The sequence below is a fragment of the Seriola aureovittata genome, chromosome 5, assembly GCF_021018895.1.
Source record: "Seriola aureovittata isolate HTS-2021-v1 ecotype China chromosome 5, ASM2101889v1, whole genome shotgun sequence".
In the NCBI taxonomy this organism is placed as follows: domain Eukaryota; kingdom Metazoa; phylum Chordata; class Actinopteri; order Carangiformes; family Carangidae; genus Seriola; species Seriola aureovittata.
The window spans coordinates 21,785,828-21,796,897 of NC_079368.1; the positions used below are offsets into that span (position 1 = coordinate 21,785,828).

Below are 11,070 nucleotides of genomic sequence, written 5' to 3' on the forward strand. Positions count from 1 at the left end.
TTAGCCTACATGTGGCTAATGTTTTAGTTAACATGTTAAATTCTAATTTCACATTAAAATATACACTTTTGGGATGTCATCGAAACACAAATTTAAACAAAAAAAGGTGAAACTTTTGAAAATCGTTGCTTTAAAAACACCCCTGAACGCTGTTGCTCTTGAACGCCTCCCCACTGACTGGACGTGTATCTAACGTGAGGTGAGTTGTCTAATCCTGGTTTGTTAGAGTACTACAGCAACGTTTAACTGTCATAACGAGCTGTCCTCTCTGTTATCTGTGTAACACTTAACGCAAAATGTAATGTTTTGGAGCAATGTGGTAAAATGTTGTAGGCCAGGTTATATATGCACGTTCTTCCGCCTGTTGGATAACAAAGGGGCGTGTTGGAGTCAATGGAAAACACAAACACGGATTCAGCTTGGTTAGATTTAGAGGTCACATACACGAAAACTAATGCAGCTTGTGTTGAAACTGTTTCAGAGAGGTGTAGATTCATCTAAATGTTTGTTTTGGAGGCTGCAGTTTGTGGTGCTGTTGATTTGTAGGTGTTGCTATTATTTTGTCCACCCCATTAATATCAATGATCCTATAGAAACACCTCTGCACCACAAAATGATCATACAGTTGAACCAACACCTCTCTAAAACAAATTGAATAAAAACTGAACATTATAAGTTTAATGAAGGAGGTTTGTAGCATGGGTGTTGTATTAGACCAGATGGTTGTGTAGCCAAAATATATTCCTCATGTTTTGTTTTTATCACAGGTTTTCTTTTATTCTATGAAATTTGGCTTCTTCTATCTTTGCCTGATACAACTTCTAGATTAACTTGGGTCATAACTTAGGCCATACCATAAACCCATATCGTCTCTGCTTCACGGAGTGGCATGATCTGCAGATGACAGGAGGACTGTAAACTGAATTTCAGCCATGCCAAAAAGATGATTTAAATGATTGTAAATAGTTACAAATGGACAATACTGCCTCATATTGTTTTGAAAGGTTTGGACACATACAATGCTTTAAAAAAAGACCCCTTCATTTTTTGCACACTTAATTGTGTCGTAGATTTAATTTTAAATTGATGAAATTTATATTTTTGGCCTCAATCTACATTCAGCAACCCACGATGACAAAGTGAAAACATGTCAGTCAAGTTTTCAGACCCTTTGCTGTGGCACTCTAAACAGTGCTCAGGCACTTCCTGTTTGCTTTAATTATCCCTAAGATGTGTCTAGAACTCAACTGGGGTCCACCCATGGCAAACTGAATTGCACGGATATAGTTTAGAAAAGCACAAACCTGTGAATATAAGGTTCCACAATTCTCACTGCACGTTAGGACACAAACCGAGCCATGAAATCCAAGGAATTCTCCGTTGTCCTCTGTGATAAAACTGTGGTCAGACACAGATCAGAGCAAGGATATAAACCCATTTCTAGAGCTTTGAGTTTTCTCAGGAGCACAGTGGCCTCAATAACTGAATCAGAAGTGTTGAGCCAGGACTCTTCTAGAGATGTCCCTCTGGCCAAACTGAGAAACAGAAGCGATGGGAGAACCTGCCAGAAGGACGATGATCTCAGCAGCAGTCCATCAATCAGACCTCTATCGTAGAGTGGCTAGACGGAAACCACTTTGAGTAAAAGGCATATAACAGTGTGCTTGGAGTTTGCCAGTGAGACAAGGTCTGATGGGACATAAATGAAGCACTTTGGGAGGAAACTCTAAACACTATTTCTGACAGACACCTGGCGAACACATCCCTGCGGTGAAGGACATTTCACCGTAGGGTGAAATATTTGGCACACAAAAGGACACCTGGGTACACAGCATATAAATTGCACCGTAAAACATTAGTACTTCAACAGCCTGAAATTTGGCACACTCATGGACAAGAACTGTGGGAACCAGGAGATGCAAAATTTTAAGTTTATTAATTTTTTTGTTGTTGTTGAAATTAGTTGAAAACAGCTACTGTAGAAAAGATGAAGATTTAAAAAAGAAAATTGGTGTCTGATTTGTTGTAACTTCTTTTAAATGTAAACTTAGATAAAAACAACAATTTAACATATGAATGCAGTACTAGCATTTTTACAGGTTTATTTAATATTGTTTTTAAATTTCAAAATACATTAAACATTAAAAAGATGCTGAATATAGAATATTTGCCTTCTATGTTTTATTCACTATTTCTTATATTTCAAAAAGTATTTTGTTTAAAAACGGGGTTTGTCTCAAATCCAAGCCAATGCTGTAAATGTCATTCTTTGAACTGGTGCACACATATGGCATTCACATACAGTACCACTCAAAAGACACACTTTCCCATGGTAAATATATATAGTACATACATGATGATAAATAAAATTATTTAAGACGGGAGGTTTCTTCATCTCTCTTAGCAACCCATCCATCTAGCTTGAACATAGCTGCCACTCTCTCAGCTACCAAGAAATACATCCTCAGAATGATTTCTAACCAACATCATTTGAGTTTGAGTCACTAGACGCTTAGTATCCTCAGCGAGCATCTGACCAACAAGCTCGTCATTTTCTGATGCTGCAGAGATAATCCATTTGGCCCAGTCTGGATCCAACAAAGACACACAGTTTGTTGTGCTCGCCTGGTTCAATCAAAGTTATATCTCCTGCTTACCGCTGAGTCTGGAGAGTCTTGACAGCTTCTTCCACACACTAGCATTTAAAAGATGGGGCTGATGATTTTAACAAAATGTTTGACCAGTTACAGATAAACTGCGCATCCCATGTGCCAATCAATCCCAGTGACTAAAGGCAGCATGTGCAATCATTGACATATTTGGAGTATATTCACATATGTTATTGAAAAGAGAAGATTGGCTTGTTGGACCAAAAAATGGTTTTCTCTATTTTCTGGCATTTAATAGACATGACCTCTTTTATATAAGTATTTCTGTTTGATCAGTGACTAAAAGAATCCAGTGTAATATTTATCTGCCGTTTAAACTCAAAATTTGTCAGATGACTAACCTAAATCTCTTAGAGAGACTCTTTTTTGCACCGTGATAATCATTTTTTTTCCACTTGTACTTGTGAAACAGGGAGGGAACTTCCCTGCAGTTAAGTTTGAGAGGTCAGAGCATTCAACACGTCCGCTGATCAGCTTCAGCCGTGACTGAGCCCTGTGTGTCAGAGTGTGAGGATGAAGATCGCTGTGCTGGGAGCCACTGGGCAGACTGGTCAGTACCTGGTCAACCAGGCGCTGCAGCAGGGTCACGCAGTCACAGCCATCGTCAGGAACCCGGGAAAGCTCGCCGTGCATCATGACAATCTCAAGGTAATGTAACACTGACACTGTGTATTGTGTTGTGTTGTTCTGCAGGATTTTAACAGGCCATTACTGCTGCTCACTGCATGCTGGGTGCAAAGTTCAGTCAGTGTGAAGTCACATGGTAAATGTTGTCTTGTTTCCAAATGAGGGTATATGAGGAACAACCTGAAGTATTCTATGTTTCTGGTGTGATTCTGTGCACACAACAGTTCAGATAACAATGTGGACTTAACTGCAGCACTGCAAAGAGAAGCCTGGTTTTATTTAATCAAAAAACATGAAAAAAAACAAAAAAACAATTAATTATGTTAACAAGTATCCCCTGATAGACCTTATTCCTCTGTGCCATACAGCTCCATTGTCCAACAACTGTTAAAAACACTAATGTGAGCTACACTGTTGCACTGGGAGACATGTTCCTTAATTACCATGAACATGGGAACTGTAGTTTATTTTGAATGAGTCTCGCATACACCGTCCCGCTTCTGTAAATACTCACAAGAGTACAAAATGTGTATTAATCTGCAGCTGAAAATAGTCCCCCTCAAATGCACTATTTACTTCAGTTTCAGTAACATTTGCCAAAAAACTACAGTGCCCACACTCGAAGTGAAAAGTAGAGCAGTGACATAAACGTCAGATATGTTGGATATAATTTGATGAAGACCACATTCATAGAGTTTTCTCTGGAAATGTCAGAAAATAAATGTGTTTTGTATTAAAGTGCTAAACAAATATTATGATATAAGATCCCTCTGTGTTGTATGGTACTTTATCTTTGTATTTTCCATCAAGAAAGTGTATTGGGAAGTGGTATATATTTGTATTAATTTGTGGAACTGGAGGAAAGTAGTTCCCGACACAACGGCAACAGCTTGTAATTGTTACAGAAATCTTCTTTGTGGAAATCCTGCAACATGTTGAAGGAAAATTGGAAACAAGGACATGATACAAGACTTGTTTAGTCTTGATTTAGTCTTAAGTAGAAACCAGTGGGCTTGAGGCTGAGGGGCACAGACAGGCTCCAGAAGTCAGAAAGTATTTAAAGACAAACTAATACATTGTTGGTTTTGGTCTTTTCATAGGATTTACTGACAAGAAGTAAAACATGCAAAAGAACTTCCTTGACCTTTAGCACGACTTTAAATGTGGAAAGCCTTTGAGTAACAGTTCATCAGTAACATCAACTGCATGTTTACATCACTTAGAAATTTTAATTGTGTGCTAAAATAAAAGCATTTAAATGGCTTGGTTATAAAAATAATAAAATTAATTAATAAGGAAACAGATCTCTAAATTAAAAAGCATCCATGTGCACATAGCTTTAAAATGCAGCCGAGTAATATCACCATTTAAAAGCAATGCGCTGCCCCTATATATATATATATATATATATATATATATATATACATATATATATAGGGGCAGTATGTATGCATGTATACAAGTAAAATTCTCCTCAGGATTAATTATTCATGTTTCCTTGTCTACTTACAGGTGGTGGAAGCTGATATTTTCTCAGCTGACAGTCTGAAGACTCATTTCAAAGGACAGGATGTGATCATGTCCTGCCTCGGCTTCCCGGCCTCCCTCTTCTCGGCGGTGACGGGCTACACCATGTCCATGAACGCTATGATCAGCGCCATGCGAGGCGCCCGGGTAAACAGGATCATCACCATGACCTCCTGGTACACCGAGCGTAAGTCCAGCACACGTGATGATGCCTTCAAGGCCTTTTTGTTGTTAGAAAAAAAAAAAATCCACAATTCATTGTTCTTACAGTTAAATATCAAAATGTCTTTCCACAATCTCCAGAGGAAGCGTGTCAAGTTTTTGTTTTTAATTCAAATCACTTGTGAACATTGGTTTGTACTGGTACTTCTGGTTGCTCTGCATTGAGGCTTTAATTGCTGAATTTTGATATCACTTCATTTTCTGTGAGGGATTTCCCTTTGGTTGAGTGTTCAGATATAAATCGCCGTTAATATGGTGTCAGACATTAAAATAAAGTAGTAGAGGAGCTAGTAAGTGGACCTTTAGTCAACCTACTGTTTCCAAGGCCAAGATTGACCTTTCACGTTCATCTCTAGTAGCTTTGCAGCCACACTAGCTGCATGGCTGTAGGAATGGTAATGTTTGTCTGGTTCCAGCCTCTCAAATGAGAGAATTTGATATTTTTCTTTGTCGTATATAACAGTATATTTAATATTTTGGGGTTTTAGACAGTTGTGAGGACAGGACAAGCATCATGTGGTCTTCACATTAAAGGACTGTTATCAGCATGAAAAGTTTCTTCTTCAATTCACATTTTTTTAGTGATTTAAGAGAATAATAGAAAAAAAAAAAAGAGTTTCATTGAGTTGTGTGTTTCGTTTTTACATTGTTAGCTAACTCTGGAACTCAGTCGTCTTACCTCATCCGCTTCCTCCTGCTGCCGATGATCCGAAGCGTCCTCACCAACATGTTTGAGATGGAGCAGTTTCTGCAGAAGACCGGGGACATCAGCTGGACTGTGGTCCGCCCGCCAGGCCTCAAGAACCTGCCGGCCTCAGGTAAAAGCAGACAGGTAGCGGGCAACACGGGCAGAAACAAACCTGTAAATAGACTCAATTGTGAGTTGTGAGTTGTGAGGTGCATTCATTTAACAAGCAGGAGGAAGTCAGTTTGAAGCCGGGGTGACACAACCAAGAACAGACTAGCTTCATTGAGTGAAGTGTTTAACGAGTGCAGTGCCTCAGGATTCATTTTGACATGGTTCAAGCTCATTAGCACGTGTTCTCATTACTTAAAGTCATGGTGATAAGAATGAATGGGCCTCATTTTTCGTAAATACAGATCCTTTCCATGAGGTTTCAGTATGTATACAAGGAAACTCTAAGTGCCTTCCGTTACCTGAAGGACCAAATTTAAAAAATGACTTTGCTGTAATGCCTCTAACGCCGCTTTCCTTCTTTGTGACCTTTACAGCTCAAGAGTTTCTGACCCACGAGGGATACTTTGTGCCCGACGGCAGTGGCAACCCCGCAGGCAGCGCGGTGGGAAGAGGAGATGTGGCTCGCTTCATGCTCTCTCTGCTCAACAGCAACGCCTGGGTCAAGAGGGGAGTTGCCATCACTACCAAATGAGAAAGAAGTACAAAAAAAAATAAGTATAAAAACTACGTTTACTCACACATCTCTAGTAGTATCGAGCCATGAAAATATTTTTACCTCCACCCTAATACAACAGAAGTAAATTAACGTTTTTGGTGATCAAAGCTAATCTGCTGCGTTTTGTCTTTTAAATGTGACGTCTCCTGACTCCTTGTTTTTATCCAAACATCAAACCAAAACACAAAAAATATTTAGTCATGTTACACGTCACAAAGAGAAGCAGCAAATCCTCATATTTGAGAAGCTTAAATTCATTTAAAGAATTTTTTTGCATTTTTGATTTAGAAAAAGGACTTAACTGATTAATCATTATCAAAATAGTTGCTGATTAATTTTCTGTCAATTGACTAATCAATTAATTGACTAATCACTTCAGCTCTAAACTGCTCAATGTGAAATTAAGCTTGATATGTCAGTGTTGTGTTTACAACTGAAGTGTTATCAAAGAACAGGTCCCCTATGAAAACTGACGATTGCATGTTCAGGGAATTATACAGACGAAGACGTCACCTCTAAAAAAAGATGTTTCTAAATCAGCAGTGAACAAAACTAATTTCACCTCTACTGTATTGGAGTGACAGCAGGAATAATCCAAATGAATACCAAAGCCAAAATTAACTTATCATTAAAGTTGTTTATTTACTTTTCTTTTCAAGAGAATTGAAAAAAAAGAAATAAAATACAATAAATCAACATATAAACAAGAAGCTAAACCTAAAAATAAGTTTCATCACAACAACGCCAAGTGACACACAAACACAGATCAAACCAGAAAAAAATAAGATACAAGAGCACATTCATTCTTTTTGTATGTTATAGAGTTTTTATCTTTTATGAAAGACAAAAACTGTATTATTTTTTATGGTTATGCAAGTTGGCTATCATTAACTCAATTTTAGTGCTTATTATGTCTTCAAGTCTCTTTATTCAGATCTAACTTTGCTTTTCCAGTTATGGGCAATAACTCATGCTGATTTAGAAATCCTAACTAATCTTCATGGTGAAATACTTCTAGAGATAAGAAAGAAAGAGTGTTCTTCTTTATTTGGAGCCCTTAACAAAATGTGCGTGAAATGTTCACTTCCTGCCTTCCTGACCTTGACAGTCTACTAATGGATAAGATGGTATAACTGCCTTATGTGTCTTTTTATTTACTCTTGTTTAACTAAGATGTAGTTGTATGACATGATTACAGCCACACGAGGTCAGTGTGGTGTCATATCTAGCAGCAGGAAGTGAAAGGCAACTGAATTTACCTCAAGAATGTCTCAGAAAGAATTCAGACCTTCAGAGAAAATGTTGCACCGTGTATTCACAGGAGTACTTTATATTAAAAAACTGTGCTGTATCAGTTCCTTGAAATAAACTACTATAAATTATGAAACTGATGAAGGGTCATTTGTGCTGGAGGTATAAAATGAGAACTTTTCTGCATTGTATATGGGAATTTACACAACAAGTCAGTCTATTTAGGGTTTTGGAAGTTTTTAGAAATCCTGGAAAATTATTGAGCCAAAGTTAAATAATTGTATCGACTGATTTATCCACAGAATAAGATCTTAAATACCAATTATTGCCTATGATATTTATTTATTTTTTATCCCAAATTTCAACATTGCAGAACTCTTCAGTCTTTAAATAGCAAATGGACACTTAATCACACACACTAGACGTTTGCTGCACTGATGAGTTTAAACTTACAATTGTGCAGTGGTGTAAAATCCAGTTTGTGCGGTATCATCTGTGAAAGATAAAACATCTGGCTGGATTTGATTCCAGTGATCAGGGTGTGGTTAGGAGTGCAACATGATTACAAATACATGAACAGTTGAGAGAAAATAGAGATATATTGTCCTTGTATTTGTTAATTGTTGACTGAGGTGAGGAGGTGATGTGAGAGTGAGCTTCATGCAGGAGTAGAAATTAATTAAAGTGGTCAAGACTCAAGTCCATTACCCCTCTACAGACTGATATTATATTATGTTTCCACCAGTTTTTTAAAAGCAGGAATAAAAACTTTTTCAGAAACCTTTTTTAAAAAATGTAGGTTCCTAAATCTGAAACTAACAATTGATTTACAGGGAACTTTGCTGGTCAAGGAGCAAGAAAAGTAATTAATTTTGTGATTTACAATTTAATTTTGTTGCCTGAATCTGGCACCACTAAACTGTTGACTGTTTCCTGGGGGCAGTGGAAGAAAACACAGTCCATCCATCAGAAGGGTGTGGGAGAGCCAGGCGTTCAAAGAGAGCACATTAAAATGATGAAATACTGCATTTTAGTTTAAAAGGTGAAGAAGACGTCATCTCCTGCTGCTAAATGGAGACTATTATTTCAAGAGCTGCTGTCTGCGTATTGTCATGGTCCAGACTGATCCAGATCTTGTTGTGTAATGTAAAAGATAACTGAGTCACAACTGCTACTAAATTTAAGTGAAGCTCAATTAGTGGTAGTTATATGCCGATTATCTCAGAGCAATTTTGACTTTCCAACATGAAAACAGTCCCTTTAAACAGACGCCCAGTAGAAAAACAATAAGGGTTAAATGATAAATTGTGAAGTGAAATGTTAGTATTGATTTGAGTTGTTCTTCAAATTAAACCAGATTTTTTAACTGTCAGTTGATTAAAAAAACCTTTATTGCCATTACCAAACCATTATTTATGCATGCACTGTAATTATTGTCATGTAGAATAAATTTAGAAATAGTCTTGAAACTTTTAAGAGTTGCCTTATCACGTATTTTATTATTGAAAATTGATTGTCATGTTTAAAAAAAAATAAAACAAAAAAATAATACCAGTTCAACATTTGCAGCTTCAACTCAGACTCAACATTCTCACAGGAGTTGCATGATATTTCTTCAATATGGAAACAATTCTGGAAAGACTTGGCCCTGCTGATGAGACACTTGGCATCTGGATCAGGAGAAGAGACAACCGAGGAAGTGACTTAACGAAAACAGAGATTTGAAGATTTTCATGTCTTTGAAGGTCCTGAGTTGACCCACAGAAAATGGGTTAAAGGTAATTATTTCCAGCCAGTGTGGAGGTGAAGATCTGTTTCCATGTTCAGGAACTCAGTGGTGAGTGTATAGATGTACCAGATGCATTTAACCTCATATTATCTTTATCAGTGCACTTTGTCAGATGTCACAGCGCCTGTAGGGAATGTGTGGCCATCAGCCCAACCCTGTACAAACAGTTTAAATAGTCAAACAATGCTAGAGGATAAGATGTTGATACATTCTCAAAATCTATGGCTGACATGAGACAGTTTTACCTGGAATGTCATCTTGACTTTACCTAAAGAAGTGACCTGACAGGAGAAGCAACTCAACCAGTTGTCCAAGAATGCAATCGGATACATCTGTGAATTTGTTCTTTTAAACAAGTTGTGATGACAAAACTAAACGACAGATACAGATACAGTATGTGTGCCACACAAGTGAGTAGTGATGAACTGTGCTGTGATGAAGCCAAAAGTCGCGAAATTCACTGACAGGAAACAAATTAGAAATTATAATTAATAATGGGAAAGAGGTGTCTGTGAATAGGACACTGCCCTGCAATGTAGTTTTCTCCATGTTTACTTTTAGTTGTTGCTTCTGGCTTTGACACACACACACACACACACACACACACACACACACACACACACACACACACACACACACACACACACACACACACACACACACACACACACACACACACACACACACACACACACACACACACACACACACACTCTTTCTAAATTGACCCTTTGGCCTTAGCTAGCTGGATGTTTTGGCTAGTGAGGTTGTAAATAATTAAAGGGTTTTTTGTTTTGTTTTTCTTTTTACTTCCAACTGGTTTTCTAAAAGAACAGGTTTGTGCGAGACAAAAGACTTTTGCAGATTCATGAAAAGTTCAAAATTTTCAGCTGAATGTCAGTGTTTGATTTAGAAATTATTGTAGATTTTGACAATAGATTACATGGTTGTTTGTATGCCAAGTTTGGCCTCTTGGAAAACAAGAAGTGAAAAATATCCACCATGAAGTTACTGCCTCTAACTCCCTAAAAATCCCCAAAATAATGTAAAAAATGGTTCATAAACTGGTTCAGAGCTAATGCCTGTTTTGACAGATGTGGAGCAAGAGCTGTACTATTTTCAAAGTCACTTATGTGTCAGCACTTAATGACTTTTTTGTGACATTTTGTTATCCTTTACAGAGTAAGTGAGATAGTGATCCGTGCTAAAATGATTAGTGAACTAATTGTCATAAAATATTCAATCAGCATTGAACTCCGACAAACTAATTTTGACATTTGATGATTCAATAATTCATTATTCTTTCAAAATATATGAAGTGCTAATCTTTGAAATGCTAATCCATTTATCTGAATGACTGAATGATGGAAAATAAAGACAAAGTCATTTATTCAGAACAAGGTTTGGTCTCATTATTGGTAGGAACACAACAACCCCGCCACCCCTCCAAAACAAAGAGATTTTTAATGCCGTCAACCAAACTGTTTATGAACATAAAGTCTAAATTATCATTAGGAATACCCACATGCAAATGTAATGTAATAAATGTACATGTGTTGAATTTCCATAT

General features: G+C 37.3%; 1 protein-coding gene across 1 annotated transcript; it reads left to right on the forward strand.

Annotated features, from left to right (window-relative positions):
* The first annotated feature begins 157 nt into the window (after positions 1 to 157).
* On the forward strand, positions 158 to 7,847 carry LOC130170285 (flavin reductase (NADPH)-like). The gene is made up of 5 exons (XM_056377508.1): positions 158 to 199; positions 3,082 to 3,317; positions 4,809 to 5,010; positions 5,699 to 5,863; positions 6,279 to 7,847. The coding sequence occupies exons 2-5, from the start codon at positions 3,183 to 3,185 to the stop codon at positions 6,434 to 6,436; spliced, it is 660 nt and encodes a 219-aa protein (XP_056233483.1). The 5' UTR covers positions 158 to 199; positions 3,082 to 3,182; the 3' UTR covers positions 6,437 to 7,847.
* The last annotated feature ends 3,223 nt before the right edge of the window (positions 7,848 to 11,070 follow it).

Excerpts from the sequence above, each read along its gene's own strand:
- LOC130170285 (XM_056377508.1), top strand. The coding sequence starts at position 3,183 with ATGAAGATCGCTGTGCTGGGAGCCACTGGGCAGACTGGTCAGTACCTG. Across the intron at positions 3,318-4,808 it reads TGCATCATGACAATCTCAAG|GTGGTGGAAGCTGATATTTT; the intron begins GTAATGTAACAC and ends GTCTACTTACAG. Across the intron at positions 5,864-6,278 it reads CAAGAACCTGCCGGCCTCAG|CTCAAGAGTTTCTGACCCAC; the intron begins GTAAAAGCAGAC and ends TGACCTTTACAG.